Here is a 20,695-nt window from a genome sequence, read left to right as displayed (position 1 = left end):
TGGTGCTAGGTTTGGAACACCAGAACAGAGCCCTCTAATCTCCTTGTGTTTGAGTATCTGTTACTCCACCCTCTCTCTTGGGAGACCTGGCAGTTTGTCTTTGTTCTTTCAGATGGACTTCATGAAGATGAGGCTGGTTTATGCTTTCATTCTGACGATGGGAGTTCTTTGCTTCTACTTCAGCATGGAGCCTTTTGAGGAACCACCATTTGTTCTCAAGAAAGGTCACGGGCAGTTTCTCCAGCTTCCAGATATAGACTGCAAGCAGAAGCCCCCTTTCCTTGTGCTGCTGGTGACTTCCTCCCACAAGCAGCTGGAGGCTCGGATGGCCATCCGCAAGACATGGGGTAGAGAGGCAGAGATTCATGGGAGGACTGTGAAGACCCTCTTCCTTCTGGGGGCCTCAGACAGCCCTGATGAGATGAATGCCACAGCCCAGGAGGGCAAGCATCACCGTGACATCATACAGAAGGACTTCAAGGACGTCTATTACAACTTGACCCTGAAGACATTGATGGGCATGGAATGGGTGCACCACTTTTGTCCACAGGCAGCTTTTGTGATGAAGACAGACTCAGATATGTTTGTGAATGTTGGCTATCTGACTGAACTGCTGCTGAAGAAAAACAAGACCTCCAGGTTCTTCACAGGCCACATAAGGTACTATCAACTGCCCTTCAGGCATAACTTAAACAAGTGGTTTGTGAGTAAATTTGAATATCCCTGGGACAGGTACCCACCTTTTTGTTCTGGAACAGGTTACATCTTTTCTAGTGATGTGGCCAGCCAAGTAGACGATGTCTCTGAGAGTGTTCCATTCCTCAAGCTGGAGGATGTGTTTGTTGGGCTCTGCTTGGCCAAGCTGAAGATCCGGCCTGAGGAACTATACACCAAACAGACCTTTTTCCCAGGTGGCTTACGCTTCTCTGTGTGCCGTTTTCGGAAAATTGTGACCTGCCACTACGTGTCACCCCAGAACTTACTCACTTACTGGCAGGCACTGGAGAACTCTCAGGAACAGAATTGCTCTGATGTCTGAGGGGAGCCTGTGGCACAAACTTCTAATAACCTTTGGTGATACTTTGGGAAGGTCTGGGATGACCTTGCTGGGAACTGTCAGGAGTAGAGAGAGAAGGAGGAGGAAGGCAAAGAGTGCTGTTCTCAATGCCCTGAATACACTAGAGTGGATGTATACACATGCAGAGTCAAGACTTGTTCCCACTTGGCACCCAGAGCAATAACAGATCTCGACTTTCAGGCTTTTGTACTATGTTCTCAAGGTTTGAGACATGCCCACATCTGCTCATTTCAGGGCTCAGTATACATATGAAGCTGTGGATGTGATCATTCCCATTTTACAGGTTAGGAACCAGGAGCCATGGCTACTTACTGGAGCCCAGTCTACAGATGGAGCAGGAATGAAAATCAAGTGCTATTAGAATTAAGTTGGTGGCACCCAACTGAATGTCCCGTTCTTTGGGAGAGGGTGGTAGTAGAAGAAGCTTAGGATTGGGGTGTCTTAAAGTTAACTAGCATCATTTAGTCTCTTTCCTGAGTCCCCTGCCCCTCACTTCCCAATCCTTCTATTTTTAAATGCTCAATCTGGGATGGACCAGCTTTCTCATTCCTCTCCCCTCACTTGAATGATGTAGCTAGGCACTGAGTCTGTTAGCCACTTGGTGCCCAATGCATCTTCAACATGAAACATGCATGCCTGCAGACACTAGCTCACCTCCATGCTAGAAGGAAACTGGGTTGTATGACCATATAAATCAGACTGAGAAACCATAGCTGGGTCTTTCTGTATAGGCCAAATACACTGCTGAAATCCTAGCAAGGGTGACATCTCCTCTGAGCCTTTTGAGACACCTTGTCTCTGCTGAGGATGTCTTGATGTATTGATGGTCATGACCAGTTGCAGCACTGGAACTCTTCAGATCTCAAACTCAGGGGCAGCCAGGCACAGGCGTGGTCTGTATGGGTGTCCAAGAACTTTGCTGGAACCTGAACTGGTCCAAGCTCCTGGGATGCAGAGCATGGAGATAGGCCTAGTGGAAGGGCTTTCCCTGCATCTGTGATCTTTCTGACCCCAGGTCTTCACACTGGATTATCACATGGTCATAGATCTGCTGAGTGTTTTGGTTTGGAATTTAACCTTGATGGTTTTCAAAACTGGGTAAAAACAGGGGCTCATGGCAATTCGGCCACTGTCACCAGACATATAGTCTTGCTCTGTATCATGGGAATTATTGTTCCCCCCTGCCTTTTACTTTACTAGATTTTAATGTGTGCTTGGAGCCAAGGCTTCATGTGACTGTGTGACTGTAACGTTGCAATATGCTCTTTGAACACAGGAAAACTTAATCAAGTTAGAACTCACTCAAGTCAGGACCAATACTCCTCCAGTCGGAGGAGGCTGGAACCTGCCTCCAGGGCCTCATTTCCACACGTGTCCCTGTCACTCCTCCGAGTCTCTTCCATAACTCTTGGGGGGAAATTGTTCTCTTTGTGACATTCTTCAAAATCCTACAGCACCAAGTTCTGGACCCTTAGTTCAGAATATGTGAAAATCTGAGCGGGGGAAAGAGAAAGGGTGATTGTTCCTGGGTGTGTACTAGGGACTACATACATCATCAAAACCAAACCAGGTCTTCTCTTGACAGAGAGGGAAGCCAAGGCTTGCATTGAAGATGCAGGCATTCTTTTCAGGTAGCTGCACTTCACTCTTATGATCAAACTGGTTGTCAGCAGAGGCAACTGAGGTGACTCAGTGACTCGCCCAGGGCCTGAGATGCAGTGGAGGCCCAGCTCTCAGCCTTCTCCATTGGCACAGCATTAACAACCTTCCTGCATGCTTACTTCTCCCAGAAGCCTGGGGCTGGTGCTACCCAAGGAGTCACCAGCATCTCCCTTTGCTCGCACACTGCCTTCTCTGTCCTGGGTGTTGGCTTGAGTGTTGGTCTACTTCTTCATGGTTCTCCCTGAAACTCACATGGCCCTGGGGCCTTCCGTGGAATTCTCACAAACCTCCCATTCAGACTAGCTTTATCATGAGGTCATGTGCATTTCACACATGCAAACACAGCCGATGCAGGTGTCTACATGCAGGATCCAGGCTACTTTTATTACTTGGGATGAGACATAGCAAGTGCCTACAATCTTCTCTTTAGAGTGTGAGGTTGTCTTGATCTCTCTCTTGCACAATCAGCTGCACGCTTGTCACGAGGCCAGGTGTGCTATGGTGGGGACATGAGCTGAAGGAGTGGCTCACAGTTGCACACCCAGAGGGTTACTGACCTCCAGTCTCCAGGCAGAAGTGAAACACACCCACCACCCTGCTGATGGAGCACAGCTTTTACCATCACAGCTGCACCAGTGGTCGCACTAGAGTGTCCATCGCTGGCCTCAGGATGCTGTTTTGAAAGAACAAAGCCAGGCTTCAGACACCATCTGGTTTCCCCACTGAGTCTGCAGTCTCATGGCAGATTGATTAATTCACAAGCTAAATTTAATATGGTAGTTGCTGGGCATCACTTAAAAAAATAGATGAGATGTTGCTTAGATCTTCTCCATCCCTCCTTTTGGAAGCATTTGCTTTCTCATACCACGTTTTTAAAATTAAGAACTAATTTCCTGTATTCATCACATTAGGACTGTCATCTGAGCCTTCTCTAGGCTGGGTCTCCTGGTAGACAGGATGCTTACTCCTCTCTGGCTGGGACTTTGGCTTGGTATAGTGGGGGAGGAAATTATCCACAGGTCCTGAGGGGACTTCGTAAAGGAGGTGTCTGATACCAGCCAAGCTGCTGCATTCTGTGAGGGTGCTAGCCTGAGAGTTTCTTCTGGCCTGGGTAAGATGGTTCAGTGGGTTAAGGTGTTTGCTGCCAAATTACTCTAGCAAATGCAACTCAGTCCTTGAGACAATTGAGCTTCACAAGCCCATGGTGGGCCTGCCCACATGTGCATGCACACACATAAATAAGTGAAATGCAAACAAAAATAATCTTTGCAAAGGTTCCTGCAAGCACTGACCTCCCAGGCTCTTTGCTAATTTTTATTTCTCTGGCTCTTCATGATGCAAACCCTGTGCGTGAACACTGGCACAGGTGAATTAGAAGTAAACTCTCATTCACACCTCTAGTATTTGCATGGTACTTTCATTTGGCTGAGAATTTGATAGGAAAATTTATTGCGGGATTGCCTCATGTGTCTCCTGCCTTTTAGCCTAACTAGACAGATCCTCAAAGATGGCTTTAGATTGTTCCTGGAGGTGAAGATTAAACTGCCCAAGCTCAGAGTTGAGACGGGCTGTATGAGCCTGAAATGAACGAATTGGAATGAAGCCTAATAACAATAGCAAAAGGTTTTAATCAATTAAAATCATTCTCTAATGACCAGGCATAGTCATTTTAAATACAAGAAGAAAAATGAATTCTATGGATAAATGTCATTTGTGTGTATGTGTGGTATCATTTTGGAGTTTTGGTGCTGGGGATGAAGCCCATGACTGCATACAAGCTCTCCCCAGCCCCTGGTGAGTGTTTTGCATCATGCATTCTACTACTTCCATGCAGGGGTCATGGGATCAGCTCCTGATGCCTGCAGTTCAAATGCTGTGCTGGGAGGTTACGACTGTTATCCTGACACAACATACAATCACACTACAGAGGGTTTTAATGAGAAATATCTCTTTAGTGTCCATTGATGTAGGAAGATGCAGCCCATTGTGGGTGACACTGTTCCCTAGGCAGGGTGTCCTGAGCAGTATGAGAGAAGGAAGCCAGCTGAGGGCAAACAAGGATTCATGTGTTTTCCTGTCTCTGTTGGGACCATGGATGTGCCCCACTGCTTTAAGTTCCTGCCTTGACTTCCCTGCAATAACAGACTGCACCTGGAATTGTGAGCCAATGAAACCCTTCTTCCCAGAGCTGCTTTTAGTCAGGGTGTCTATCACAGTAACAGAAATGAAGCTAAAACAGATGCTCAGGGCGTTACCCACACGGGGTCTCAGATCCTTCTCACCCCACCATGTCCCGGATGTCCTCACAGTGCTCTCCCTCTGTGCCGAACAGAGGTGAGTCCAGAGAGCTGTGAAACCCTTCTTACATTCTGCTTCAGGAAATATCAGAGGGGGAGAGTGGACTCATTTCACCCAGTCTAAGAAGACAAAAAATACCCACTGTGACTGGAAGCCACTCATCTGAAACTAAGGACACTTTGTGGTCAAATCTGATTTCCTAAAGGATAAAATTTAAAAGTCTATGTCACTGAATGGTGTTTGAAATAGTCATTTGCCTGTACATTGAGGAGGTTCTACAGACTGATACTTTGTTTGGGGAGTGGGTATATGTATTTTTGATTTGTTAATAATGATATTTATCTTTAATAAAAGTTAAATTAAGAGCAGCATAGTGCGTGTGGGTGGTTCTAACTTACAGCTCGTCTGAAGTTATCCATATCTGTATGGTCTAAATTTGTCTTTTTTTTTTCATTGATATTTTTGTTTCTGGAATTTTTTATTTGCCTTTGATTTTGTATGCTTAGAAAAGTATTGTTGAACAGTCTTGTTTGTGTTTGAAATATAAGAGGACTCTTGTTTCACTCATATTTTGGAGGCAAAGCTACAGAACTCAACAGAACGGATGGCTCAGCACTTTCATGACAGGAGATTAGAGAGATGGTCTCTCTGCCACAGAAGGTACAGTATAGGGGATAAAAAAACTATCTGTTTGTATAACAAGAAGAATGTTTTTAGAAGGAAGTGACTTGACCAACACTTTGACCTCCGACTTCTAGAACTGCCTGATATTTAAGCTGACATAGAAGATATCTGTTCAGGAAGCCCAAATGAATAAAACAAGACTAGATAATTTGGGACTAGAGGGTAAATGCCTTTATAATGTGATACACAGAATTTTGCTATGGTTGCCTGTGATTTTCTGCCCTGTTCTCCAGGACAGAGTCGGGTGAGACAGCACAGCTGTGGCTATGCCATATTGCACAGCAAAACAGATTTTGTGGATGTAATTAAATTCAGGATCAGTTGGCTCTGAGTCCATTAAAGGGGCATGGCTTGAATGGGTGCAGACTGGGAGCCCTTTGAAGAGGAGATTGCTCTGGACTGCACCGAGCTTCCAGGGTGGGGAAAGAGCCATGCCACAGCTGTTGATGGGTGTGTACTGGGAATGGGGGCCCTCAGCTAACATCCAGGGAGGAGATGGAACCTCAATCCTGCAGAGCCTGCTGAGCTGAAGCTGCTAGCATTTACCCAGTTCCTTGCTGTGAGAACTCCTTCAGCTAACAGCCTTTAAGATACCAGCCCACTCTGGACATGGTTTTATGTAGTATAAGTGCAGACAAAAGGCATCCATGGTGCTCTTTTTCTGCTGGTGTAGGATTCCCCTCTGTATGCTGTGAATATGTTTTATTACCCTTGGTTAATAAGGATGATGTTTTCACCTGTGGCAGGGCTCAATAGAGCTAGGTAGGGAACACTAAGCTGAATGTATGGAGATAGAAGGCAGAGTCAGGTAGACACCATGTAGCTGCCGAAGGAGAAAGGTGCTGAAACCTTGCCAGTAGGGTGACACATAGATTAATAGAAATGGGTTAATTGAAGAGGTAAGAGCTAGCTAGAAATATACCTGAGCCATTGGCCAAACAGCGTTGTAATTAATAGAGTTTTGTGTGATTATTCAGGTTGGGGAGGCCAGGAAATGATTGTGCAATACTATTTGCATAGCCTTTCCTTGACAAGCGTGGCAGGCCTCCTGCCTTCAGAACTGCAAGGTAGCAAGCAGGTGTTTAATGTTCACTCTAATTAGTTGCACAATGTGGTGGTTAGTTTTTAATGTTGGCCTTACATAAGCTAGAGTCGTCTGGGAAGAGCAAATTTCCACTGTGGAATTAATTAAACCTTTTGGCCTATGGGCAGGTTTTGGGGGCATTTTCTTGATTGATTATTGATGTGAGAGGGGCAGTTTGCTATGGGTGGACAATCCTTGGACACCTGGACTGTATGAGAAACACACTGAGAAAGCCATATAAAGCAAGCAGTAAGCGGCCCTTCTTCTTAGCCTGTGCTTCAGTTCCTGCCTCCAGGTTCCTGCCCTGATTTCCCTTGTGATGGGGTGGGACCTGAGGGTGGTAAGTTGATTGCCTCCCAGATTGCCTTTGCTTAGTATTTTATCACAGCAATAGAGAATAAATTAGAGTAGAAATTGGCACCAGAAAGTAGACTATGGCTGTGACACATCTAAACACGGTTGGGATGATTGTGCAAATGTTTGAGCTCTGCACTAGCAAAACCACTGAGTACTCAGAGCTTTCCCTGATCTTCTGTAAGAGTTTGGGAGGTGAGACTGCTGATATCAGTGCAGGCACTGGAGGCCTTACTTGGAAATTTGAGAGTTTCAGGCAAATTTGAGAGTTTCTCAAAGATTCTGTCAGTATCATTCATGTGAATTAAGAACCTGTTGTGCCCTAGCTGTGTGAGGCTGAAAATTCAGATGGGATTCAGGAGAGACCAGTATGAAATAAAGTCTTCTGGAAATACATCCTCGGGGTCAGCACACAGAAGCTGCAGTCCAGAGGGAGGCAAAGCTGCATCTGATGCTGGCAGCTGGTTATGTGCAAGAGTCTTCCATGTGGTGCTGGTTTTAGAAGGATGAGAACTGAGGAGCTGAAGAGATCAAGGAGAGCAGCTGAGGGTTGGCACGGTGAGAGGCCAGGAGATGCCACTCATGAAGGTGCAGTCAGTAGAGGCCCCAGCACACTGGAGATGCCAGGACCATGGGGTGCCCACCATGTATGGCAGAAGGTGTGGAGGGGAACTGGCCTGACCTTGGAAGGCAAGCTGTGGATGCTGCAGGTGGCAGAGTCAGCAAGGTGAAGTCCCAAGATTTTTGGAACCCAGAAGACCATGAGCGAATCTCTGAGTCAGGGACTAACGTATTTATACTGCTCGGTTTTGGTTTTGCCTTGGCATGGTTAAAATGAGAAATATATAACTAATTGGTATCTACGTGAGTGTGAGTGTGCACACACACTCACACACATGCACGCACACACGCACGCAGATACCCTCTGAGGCCTGAAGAGCATGTGAAGCTGGAGTTATAGGAAGTGATAAAGCCATGTTTTATGGATTCTTGGAACTGAACTCAGGTCCTCTAGAAGAGCAGGAAGTTCTCTTAAGCACTGAGATATTTCTCTGACTCCCTTATATGCTTCTTAAGGATTTATTTTATGTTTGTCAGCATACATATATGTGTACCACATGTGTGCACTGCCTGCAGAGGCTAGGAAAGCCTAGAATCCTTAGAACTGGGGTCACAAACAGCTATGAGCTGCCATATGGGTGCTGAGAATTGAACTTGGGTCCTCTGCAAGAGCAGCTAGTGTTTTAACCACTGAGATATTTCTCTAGCTTTTAATTTACTTTTGATCTTTATAGAAGTCTGTAGTTGAGATATTTTGGACATTTAAAAAGACTTTTTTTAAAGAGATTTGACTTTAACACTGTTGAAAAATTTAAAGCCTATGAGAATTATAAAGATACACTTGTTTTATATTGTGTCATATACAAGAGACCTTGGGGATAAATAAAAAAGAAAGGCTATGGTTTAAGAGGGATGTATTTGTGTGTTGAATTGACAAGGGGTCAATTGTGCCACTGAGATTTTTGTCAACCTGGCACAAGTTAGGTCATCTTGAAGGAACTGAGAAATTAACTTCATCAGATTTGCCTGTGGGAAAATCCTTGGGGCCTTTTCTCTATTAATGATTGACATGAAAGGGTTCAGCTCACTGTGGGCAGCGCCAACCCTGGAGGGTGATCCTGAGTCGTGTAAGAAAGCAAACAGCACACCATGAGGAACAAGCCAGTAAGCAGCACTGCTTTGTGGCCTCTGCTTCAGTTCCTGTCCCCAGTTCCCTGCCCCGACGTCCCCCAGTGATGCAGTGCGACCTTAGAGTTGTAGGCTGAAATAAACTCTTCCTGGGTTGCTTTTGGTCATGGTGTTCATCACAGTGATGGAAAGATCTGGACAGTGGGAGTAGAGGACATGGTTAGGAATGAGAACTATGGCTGACAATGGGGCCCAGTGAGTAAGGGCATTTGGTAAATGAGCCTGGCATGTTAGTTTGATTCCTGGGACCCTACAATGGAAGGAGGGGAAGTGAGTAACAGAAGTTGTCCTCTGACTTCCAATAGTGTGCTGTGGCACACCTGTCCTCACACTCTCATCCATCAAACACACACAATAATAATAAATAAAACATTAAAAACTCAGAAAATAGAAAGGAGTTAATACTCTTAAAGACAGAGACAGAAGAAGCAACATAAAGAGAATAATAATAATATAAAAAAAAACAGGACAGCGAATGAGAACCTGGAAATCAAGATAATGACAATAGAAAAAAAAATATGTTCCCGTAAGCCAGAAACTCAAACTGATCAGATGAATCACCTGCTCCTTTCTCCAAGAAGAGTAATCTGAACTTTGCCACCTGGTTTATCTAGGGGAAAGGGTTTTTAGGAGATGTGTCTTAGTCCTCTTGTGTTGCTATACCAAAATACCCAAGGCTGGAACATTTATAAAGAACAGATATGTGTTTCTCATAGTTGTAAATGCCAAGGAGCCTAAGGTCAAGGACCTGTCAGGCTTCTGGTCAACCAGTGACCTGAGCCTGATCAACCTGGTGCTAACCTCACACCCTGAGTTTGAGCTGGTGGGCTACACAAGGTAACAGTCAGGTCTGGGGCTATCTCTGACTGCAGGGGCAGAAGCATCTTCTACAGTTTTTCCTAGGATATTCTGGAATGTTCCTTGTTCTCTGGGCTTAGTTGTGGCCTCTTCTGACTCAGCCTCTTCTGAGCCATTCTGTCAGGCTGTGCATTGATTCCCTGTCACTGGATACTGCTCTGCTGCTGTGGGGATGTTGTGAGTGTAATGGGAGTCGATTTCTGTTGACTGTAACTGGAAACCCCAATTAGTGTGTACAGAAAGCCTACAGCAAAAATCAGACCTCATGGGGAAAGGCCAGAATCGTGCCTTCAAAAGGGTCCACTGACCTCAACTACTGCGGAACCCAAGCAAGGCCTGAGCCACAGCCCTTTGCACCCTGCATCTCTAAAGTGACAGCTGTCATGTTGGGATTCTGCTCAGCAGCAAACCATAGATAGAGACCCTATTCAAGGAGGAGAATCACTTAAGAGCCAGGAGCATAGGTGTGACCCCACAGAGAAAGTAGCTGAGATCAGTGAGACAATTTTGTGTACCAGCATGTGTGTTAGCTAGAACCACAGGAAACATTGGTTGCCAGAGTTCCCCTTACCACCTACCAAGACACCTTATCTAATGTAAGTGGTTGTCATCAAACAAAGGACTGAAAGGGCAAAGAATGAGATTTAATTTCGCAGAGGCAGATGTTTGTGGAAGCTCAGACAGATGGCAACTAAAGCTGGAAGTTGAGGGAGGCGTTGTAGGATTAATGGTTCCAGATTTTCTATGTCTCACATCTCTGTCTGCTGTATTTTTAAAATCTTATGATTCTATCATATCTCCTGTCTTTCTCCTGTTTGCTTTCAAATTTACAGACTTTTTCTTTTATTGAATGTGTATATACACACATACATACATAATTCTTAAAAACAAAAAAATACAACCTGCTCATTTCATATAGTATTACTTGTATTTTATGATTTCAGGGCTGACTATTTTGTGTTAGATAATCAATTGGTGATCCTTTCCTGGGGACGACTATCTCTCCTGCTCTCGAGATGCTTTAGATGCCTGTGTTTTTTTATGGTTGAGGACTCGTGGGCTTTATTGCATATAATATTAGGTATTACCTTCTCTCTAGTCCTCACAAGGTTTGATTTGGGCACCTTAAAAACACAGCCCAATGTGTTTATAGGCACTGTGTTCATACCTTCAGAAATGAGTTGTTTCAACAGAGTACAAGAGATGGAAGAGAGAATCTCAAGTGCTGAAGATACAATAGAGGAAATAGACTCATCAGTCAAAGAAAACATTAAATCTAACAAAAGCTTAACACAAGATATCCAGGAAATCTGGGACACCATTAAAAGACCAAACATAAGAATAATAGGGATAGAAGAAGAAGAAGAAGAGGAAGAAGAAGAAGAAGAAGAAGAAGAAGAAGAAGAAGAAGAAGAAGAAGAAGAAGAAGAACTCAAGCTCAAAGGGATAGAAAATATATTCAACAAAATCATAGAAGATAACTTTCCCAAACTAAAGAAAGATATGCATATGAACATAAAGGAAGCTTGCAGTAACCAAATAGACTGCATCAAAAAGGTCTCCTCACCACATACTAATCAAAACACTAAAGATACAGAATAAAGAAAGAATATTAAGAGCTGAAAATGAAAAGGGTCAAGTGACATATAAAGGCAGATCTATCAGAATTACATACCCTGACTTTTCAATGGAAACAATGAAAGCCAGAAGGTCCTGGTTAAGCATTATGCAGACATTAAGAGACTATGGATGCCAGCCCAGACTACTATACCAACAAAACTTTCAATCACCACAGACAGACAAAACAAGATATTCCATGACAGAACCAGATTTAACCAATACCTATCCACAAACCAGCACTACACAAAGTACTAGAAGGAAAACTCCAACCCAAAGAAGATGGATACAACCACAAAAACACAGACAATTGTTGCATGGAAGGAGGCCACATGTTCATCCTGGCTTCCTGGATAGCTTAGACCTGAAATAATCCCAGAGGAACTCTATTAATTAAATCACTGCTTGGCCCATTAGCTCTAGCTTCTTATTGGCTAACTCTTACATCTTAATTTAACCCATCTCCATTAATCTGTGTATCGCCACGTGGCTGTGACTTACCAGCAAAATTTCCACATGTCTTACTCTGGTGGTGGATCCATGGCATCTCCCTCCACCTTCCTTCCAGCATTCAGTTCCATCTTCCCCGCCTACCTATGTTCTGCCCCATCAACAGGAAAAGGTAGTTTCTTTATTCATTAATAGCAATCACAGCACACAGAGGGGACTCCCACATCACCTCCCCTTTTCTATTTCAATAAAAATTAAGGTTTTAACTTTAACATAGTAAAATTACATACAAAAACAGTTATCAAGCAAGAATTACAATTATATCTATTTTATTTTTATCATAACTGAGGAAAACTATAACTATAAATTCTTCAATTCCATCAAACACTCCCAAAGGATATAATATTACCTAAGGAAACAGGAAGTACATTGCAAGCACAAACTCTAGAATTGACAGAGACATCTCGCTGCCTGGACAGTCACCCAAAGTTCTTCTGTACGGTTGGGGCATCAATCTTCAGCCTACAGGCCCACAGTATCCAGCAGACATTTCCACAAAGCAGAAAATTTCAAAGACAGTTCCGCCTATATTGGCAGTTTGCCAGTCACTTTCTTTTGTATCCTGCACAATGTCTAGCAGACTCTCTCATGAAGCAGGAAACTTGAAGGATCATCACACTTTTAGGCAAGTTCAGCAGTGATTTCTCTGTAGATCCTGCATGTCCAGTTAAGTAGTCCAGGCAAGAGCAGTTTTTGCCCAATTGGCTAGCAAACTCCATGGAGCCTCTTCGAGGCCCATCTTCCTCTTGAAGTAGGTGGTACTGCCAGGAGCAGATGTGTCTCACTGTTATGAAAACAGTCCTAAAATTTTAAAGCATTTAAATGCCATATTCTGAAGGTCTCTGAAAGATCTGATGACTAACTAACTGAAATATATCTCTATATATCCAGAAAACCAAACTAATATGACTACAAGCTTGACTATTATAGATGTCTATCTATTAACCTATATTTCTTAATTATATATTACATTTTTTTGGGTTTTTTGAGACAGGGTTTCTCTGTGGCTTTGAAGCCTGTCCTGGAACTAGCTCTGTAGACCAGGCTGTACATTTTTAAATGAACTACACAATCACAATACCTTAATTAAAAGCCAAAATATACATATACACTATAACAAAATTTACCTTAAATTGTATCAATAAGCCAAGATCCATACCAATGCCAATTATTTATATCTATATCATATCCCCCTTTAAATGTAAACAAACAATTATAAACAGTATTTGGGAATATGGGTGTAGTTCTGTCCATACAGATGTTTGGGGGCACTGCTAATCAGGTCTTTCATGGTGTATCCTGTGATCTAGGTTCATCTCAGTCATCAGCTGAGCAAAGTACTTTCTTTGTGGTGGTTTTCACAGCAACCTTTCAGGGGGTCTTGTTCCATAAAACCATATTGGTCTGGAAGCAATCCACAGGTTCTTTCTTATCTTCTGTGGAAATAAGAGAAGAACCTCTTTCCAAAGCAATATATCCTTAGACCCAAATTTGGAAGTCATGATATCTTTATAATAAACATACTGGTTTAGCTTAGCAGCCCATACAATGAAATGTGTCTCTGTACTTAGCTCATTTACTGTAAAAAAATCAAAGATAACATAGTAATATACAAAATCCAGGCTCTCTGTGTATAGTCCATCTTTACGTGGTTTATTTTTCTTTACTCCTTTTAATCTATGACTGTCTGTACTCTGTATATTTAAAGACTTTTTAAGCATTAATTTTATTTTATGACTCTATATTTTTTCTTCTCTCTTCCAAGCTTATATACATTTACCCAACACTATAACTCATCTGGATTTGTCTTTATTGCATATCTATAATTCTTTACTCTCCAGGAGAACTTTTTAAATGGTAAACAGCTTGGTTGCAGCTGCTCTGGAAGCTGGCTCCACCTCTCTCTACTTTAAAACTGGTAGAAGCACCACCACTCTGGGGCCACCAGGCAGGAAACGTGCTCAGCACCCCAACCCTGAGAGTGAGCTTGCAGCATATAAACCCTTTTTATCCGATTAATGGTCAAATATGCTTTGCAGAGCACTGCACATCCTAAAAACATCTCTGTGTATGGTGGCGGGAATCAGCCATGCTCTCCTGCTTGTGCAAGCCTAGTAGACTGATCCCACTGCCTGTCCAGGCGAGGAGTGCTGAGCCATGGGCACGGTCTCAGCTACTTTCCGCCCAACCCCAAGTGTGCACACAAACACTCGAGCCAACAAATACCATTCAAATGCTCCATGACCAGAGCGCATGCTGGCAGTATAGCCCAGGAAGCCACGTTTTAAAACCACACAGCTTTTTTTCTGCTATGGCTGAATCAGGAAAATCTCTCTTAATGGAACTGTGGCATGCCACCAGCAAACAGCAAGAAGCTGTGTTAAACTCTGTATTTTTTTAAATCTAGGATTCCTTTTCAAACCCTCTCAGATTTTATGTGGATTTAGTTGGCCATGTTGGCACCAATCTCTTGTTTTAACCAATACCTAGCCACAAACCAGCACTCCACAAAGTACTAGAAGAAAAAACTCCAACCCAAGGAAGATGGCTACATCCACAAAAACACAGACAATAGATGATCTCAGAGCAGCAAATCCCAAAGAAGGGAAAAACACACACACAATAACATCATCAACAACGAAAACTAAAATAACAGAAACTAGCAATCACTGGTCATTATATCCCTTAATATAAATGGACTCAACTCACTGATAAAAAGGCACAGGCTAACAGATTGGATATGAAAACAGAATCCATCCTTCTGCTACATATCAGAAAAACACTTCAACCCCAAAGACAGACATCACCTCAGAGTAAAAGATTTGGAAAAAATTTCTAATTAAATGGACCTAAGAAACAAGCTGATATAGCTATCCTAATATCTAACAAAATACACTTCAAACTAAAATTAATCAAAAGAGATAGAGAAGGACATTTTCACAGGGAAAATGCATCAAGAGGAAATCTCAATACTGAACGTCTATGCCCCAAATACAAGGGCACCCGCATATGTAAAAGAAACACTTCTAAAGCTTAAATCACACATTAAACCCTACACACTAATAGTGAGAGACTTCAACAATCAGCTCTCACCATTGGACAGGTCTGTCAGACAGAAAATTAACAGAGAAATAAGGGAACTAACAGATGTTATGATTCAAATGGGCTTAACTGACATCTATAGAATATCCATCCAAATATAAAATAATATACCCTTTTCTCAACATCTCATGGAATGGTCTCAAAAATTGACAACATACTAGGTAACAAAGAAAACCTCAACAGATAAAAAACAAAAATTGGAATAAGCTCATGTGTCTTATCAGATAGTTATGGCTTAAAAATTAGAATTCAAGAGCAACACTAATTTGAGAAAGACCACAAACACATAAAAATTAAACAGTTTTCACCTGAATCAGCAATGGGTCAAAGAAGAAATAAAGGAACCAATTAAAGATTTCTTAAAATTCAATGAAAGTGACCTCACAAAATACCCAAATTTATGGGACACAATGAAAGAAGTTTAAGAGGAAAGTTCATAGCAGTAAAAGCTTATATAAAGAAGTTGGAAAAATCTCACACTAGCAAGTTCACAGAACATTTGAAAACTCTAGAACAAAAAGTAGCAAACTCACCCAGGAGGACGAGATGGCAGGAAATAATCAAATTGAGACCTGAAACCAACAAAATAGAAACAAAGAAAACAATGTAAAAAATCAATGAGACAAAGAGTTGGTTCTTCAAGAAGAACCAACAGAACAGACAAACCTTTTTTCAAAACTAACCAAAAGTCAGAGAGAAAATACCCAAATTAACAAAAACAGAAATAAAGGGGGGGGGACACAAAACAGACATTGAAGAAATCCAAAGAATCATTAGGTCATATCTTGAAAACTTGTACTCCACAAAATTGGAAAATTTAAAGGAAATGGACAACTTTCCGGACAAATATCACTTACCAAATTAAATCAAGACTAGATAACCAAATTAAATAGACCTATGACTGCTAAAGAAATGGAACCAGTCATTAAAACTCTCCCAAACGAAGAAAATCCCAGGACCAGATCGTGTCAGCTTAGAATTCTACAAGATTTTAAACGAACTAATACCAATACTTCTCAAATTGTTCTACACAATAGAAACAGAAGGAATATTGCCAAACTCCTTTTATGAGGCTGCAATTACCCTGATAACCAAACCATATAAAGACATTACTAAGAAAGAGAACTACACACCAAATTCACTCATGAACATTGATGCAAAAATACTAAATAAAACACTGGAAAGCTGAATCTAAGAACACATCAGAAATATCACCCACCATGATCAAGTCAGCTTTATCCCACAGAAGCAGGGGTGAATCAACATATGAAAATCTGTCAATGTAATCCACCATATAAACAAACTGAAAAAAAATGATGATCTTATTAGATGCTGAAAAAACCTTTGGCAAAATACAGCATCTGTTCATGATAAAGGTATTGGAGAGAGCAGGGATACAAGGAACACACCTAAACATAATAAAAACAATATACATCAAACCAACAGCCAACATCAAACTAAATGAAGAGAAACTCAAAGCTATCTCACTGAAATCAGGAACAAGATAAGGTTGTCCACTCTCTCCATATCTATTCAATATAATTCTTGAGGGTTTAGCTAGAGCAATAAGACAATAGAAGGAGGTCAAGGGGATATAAATTGGAAAAGAAGTCAAACTCTCACTATTTGTTGATGATATGATAGTTTACATAAGTGGCCCCAAAAATTCTACCAAAAATTTCTACAACTCATAAACACCTTCAGTAATATAGCAGGATATAAGATTAGCTAAAAAAAAAATCAGTAGCCCTCCTTTACAAAGATGATAAATGGGCTGAGAGAGAAATCAGAGAAAAATCACCCTTTACAATAGCCGCTAATATCATAATAAGTGGAAGACCTGGATGACAAGAACATTAAGTCTTTGAAGAAAGAACTTGAAGAAGACACCAGAAAATGAAAAGATCACCAATGCTCTTGGGTAGGTAAAAATTAGCATAATAAAAATTTCAATCTTACCAAAAGCAATATACAGATTCAATGCAAGGCCCATCGGAATACTATAAAATGGAGGGAAAGAATGGGAAGGGAACAGAGAAAAATATATAGCTCCATAAAAAACAATAACAAATAAAATATTAAAAAAGAAAATTGATCTGAGTTAAAAGAAGAAAAACACACATACACACACACAACCAACCTCCAGTGTAGACAGAGAAGGCAGCCATTTCTGCTTTGTGCGGGTAATTTCTCACAGCACGCCTTGTATATGAAGCAGTGGGCAGGTGCTGGCTGGTACACAAGCAGTGAGAGGGTTAAGGCCAGCTGAGCTTACAGTGTCAGAGGTCATGGTTTGACAGGTCGTCTTAATCCCGTGCTCAAAGGAACCAGCCTGGCCTCCTGCAGCTGAGAGCTGAGTTGTTTTTCATAACACACTTCTCTTTTCTGGGGAGAGACAGACCCAAGGTGGGTGAAGAGGTCCTCTCCCACCTCGCAGGAGCAGAGGAGGCAGAACTAGTGGATCCGAGGTGGTCAGCAGTCACCAGGCTGAGGAGCCATGTGGTCCAGCTGCAAGGGGGACCCAGGGCCGCGGTGTAGGTGCCATTTCATTTCAGCTATGGAGCTCTATGTGTGGCTGAGGCAGTGGGTTTAACAATGGGAGAGAAGACAGAAGAGGGCAAAAGCTGGAGGGGGGAACCTACTGTGTGGTCTATGGCTGTGCTGCCTCTGGTGGCCATGGCAACCTGCAGGGAGTCAAATGTCCTGTTCTGTTTGTTCTTCCAATTTTGTGCAAATTCCGGTTTTGTCATCTCTTCTTTGGAATCACACAGAGAAAGAGATTATAGGAAAAACGGATCTTATTTGATCAACATGGTGTAATGGAAACCACTCTAAGTGTTCTTCTACGAAGGCTGTGTAGGGCATTAGCAACAGCCAGCAAAAATCTTACACACACTTGTCATCCTTTGAGCTAAAGACCCCAGTGTGGTGTCTCACAAACCACTGAGCTAATGCAAAAGGGCTGTTAATGGGAACATTGCTTACTTGAGCAAAATATTGAAACAATGCTCACATTCAAAGAAAAGTATGTAATAAACAGTGAAGGGAAGTATGGAGCCCGTGGTCAATGAGCTCACAGAAGCCTTTGAGCTGTGGACAACAAAGCCGTTTCTCCTTCTGTAATGAGGGTCAGAGCCTGTGGTCTGTTTTAAGGTTTCCAAGTAAATTAGCATGATGGGGGAATGATGCCCAGCTCTTCTGAGCCCATGGAGCTTTTGCAAGCTGCAGGGAAAAAAGAAACTGGGCTCAGGAGACCGATTGAAAGGTGGTCATGGGACCTCACAAGAAGTATCTTTACGGCATGACACCCAAGGTAGTGCAAGCCGTCTGCTTTACAACCTTGCCTCTGGAGTTCTTCCAGGAAGTTCTCCTAATAACCCTCCATATCTGCCTAGGACCCCTGGCTGCCAGTTCCCAGATAGTTCCGTATTACATAATCAATACAGAAATGGCATCACGAGAGCTGGCAAGGTGACTCAGTCAGAAAAGTGTCTGTTGTGCAAGCATGAGGACATGAGTATGAACCCAGCATCCCCAGCTGGCTTTGGTGGCATGAGCTTGGAATCTCAGCCCTGGGGAAGCAGAGGCAGGTGGATCCCTGGGGCTTGCTGGCTGGCCAGTCTGGCTGAATCAATGATTTACAGGTTCAAAAATAAGGTGAAGAGTGATGGAGTAACACACCTGGCATCGTCCTCTGACTTCTGCATGTGTGTGCATACATGTGCACAGGTGTCAGCATGCCTACATGAACATACAAACACAAGGAAATAGCATTGCCTAACTTCTGTATAGGAGATGGCATCTCCCAGCCTTCTTTGCATAAGGATTAAGGTCATGTGATCAGTTATAGCTAAATAGGTCATACCCCACTATGTCTTCTGGGCACAACACACAGAATATGTGCGCTCACCAAGTTTTTTCTTCATATCCTTGGTGGTGATTTCTGAGGCACCTTGCTGATACATTAGAGCTTCAGTTGGACATGGCTTAGGTCTCAGAGGACTATGGAATGCTGCCCACTGGGAGAGCAAAAGCCAACAGTCCCTGCACACAAGAGCCTGTGCAGTTCCTCTGTAACGTCCTGTAAATCAGAGCAGTGTGTGTGTGTGTGTGTGTGTGTGTGTGTGTGTGTGTGTGCTTCCAGTGTGGCGTTTCCTCCCTTAGAGCTATTAAATACGAATAACATGACTGCTAAATATGAATGACTTCAAAGATGAACATGAATGAAATTGGATCTACACCCGTAGCTCTGGAGAATTGTAAAGATGGGATAACATTTGCCTCAGGGAAGCTGGAGTCCTTCCTATAGTGAGGGTAATGACAGGTGGGTCCCCTCTGTGGTGATAACCTTCTGATACTGCCGCTCCAAAGCTACCTTTACAGTATTAAGTCACTCAGTTTACAACCTTCAGGTTAATACCTTTGAAAACAACACGATAAGGAAGATTTCTCTGGGCAATAAGGCAATATACTAGCAATAAGCAGAGTTATATCAAGTGAGTGTAGGTCAGAGAACAGCCTCTCCTTTACGTATGCGTTTGCATACCATCAGTGATTAACAGTGTGTTAGTCATTGTTCCCTTTGTGCCTCACGGTGTCTCAGATGAGGCATAAGGTTAAGATCCCTATGTTCACAGGTAGTGGGTATGATTTCCTGTGAGACCTTCCTTTCTTCCCTAAATTTTTTTCTCCTCAGTTCCTGTTGACCAGCTATGAGTCCATCCTGGGTCGGAGGAGCTTCATTGCGTGCATCTGCCCGGGAGAGCGGAGCATGCCTCTCTGTCTGAGGCGTCTGGCTCTGAGAGGAGCTGCATTACTTCTGACCTCACTTCCTTTTTCTCCCAGCAATCTCTTCTGTTTACTCCACCCACCTATGTTCTAACCAATAAAATGGGCCAAGCCAGTTTCTTTATTAGCCAATGACCTTCCTCCATCATTTCCCCTTTTTCTGTTTAAACAAAAAAAAGAAGGCTTTAACTTTACATAGCAAAATTACATATAACAAAACAGTTATCAAGTAAAAATTACAATAATCTATATCATAACTAAGGAAAACTATAACTATAGCTAACTATTCTTAACTCCATCAAACAGTCCAGAAAGATACAATATTACCTAAGCAAATAAGAAATAAGCAAACTCTCAAACTCTAGAAATGACAGAGACATCTCACTGCCTGGACAGTCACCCAAAGTTCCTCTGTACCGTTGGGGCATCCACCTTTGGCCTACAGGCCCATAGTTTCCAGCAGACATTTCCACAAAGCAGGAAATTTCAAAGGCAGTCACTATCTGCTTGTCCTGAAGAATGTCTTGCAGACTCTTTCATGAATCAGGAACCCCAAAAGATCATCTCACCTTTAGGCAAGTTCAGCAGTCCTCTCTCTGCGGGTTCTCTGTGTCCAGTTTATGCAATAGTCCAGGCAAGAGCAGTTTCTTGCCCAAATGGCTATCAAACTCCATAAGGATCCTCTTCGATGCCCATCTTCCTCTTGAAGTAGATTGGTGCTGCCAGGAGCAGAGTGTCCCATTGTCATGAAAAGTCCTAAGTTATTAAAACATTTAATAGCATATTCTATAATCTTTGAAAAATATGAAGAGTGCCTATCTAAAATATATCTATGCACATCTAGAAAACCTTAACTAACATGACTACAAACTTAACTATTATTAATTATTCATTAACAACCTATATACATT

The 20,695-nt window shown here is 42.4% G+C and overlaps 2 protein-coding genes across 4 annotated transcripts in view; both read left to right on the top strand.

Annotated features, from left to right (window-relative positions):
* The window catches only part of LOC126513663 (beta-1,3-galactosyltransferase 5-like), a 30,538-nt gene extending 25,138 nt beyond the window's left edge, over positions 1-5,400 (top strand). For all 3 annotated transcript variants that reach the window (XM_050162157.1, XM_050162156.1, XM_050162158.1), the window contains exon 2: positions 113-5,400. In XM_050162157.1, the coding sequence (XP_050018114.1) occupies positions 113-1,039 (927 nt within the window). In that variant the 3' untranslated portion in view covers positions 1,040-5,400. The remainder of the gene's footprint in view (positions 1-112) is intronic.
* The window catches only part of LOC126513662 (beta-1,3-galactosyltransferase 5-like), a 97,440-nt gene that overhangs the window by 23,142 nt on the left and 53,603 nt on the right, over positions 1-20,695 (top strand). The window lies entirely within an intron of this gene.

Source organism: Alexandromys fortis, unplaced genomic scaffold (genome assembly GCF_014885135.2).
Source record: "Alexandromys fortis isolate MF-2015 unplaced genomic scaffold, M_Fortis_MF-2015_v1.1 scaffold_128, whole genome shotgun sequence".
Lineage (NCBI taxonomy): Eukaryota > Metazoa > Chordata > Mammalia > Rodentia > Cricetidae > Alexandromys > Alexandromys fortis.
Note: the sequence above shows the minus strand (reverse complement) of the source record. Positions and strands in the feature narration are given on the sequence as shown.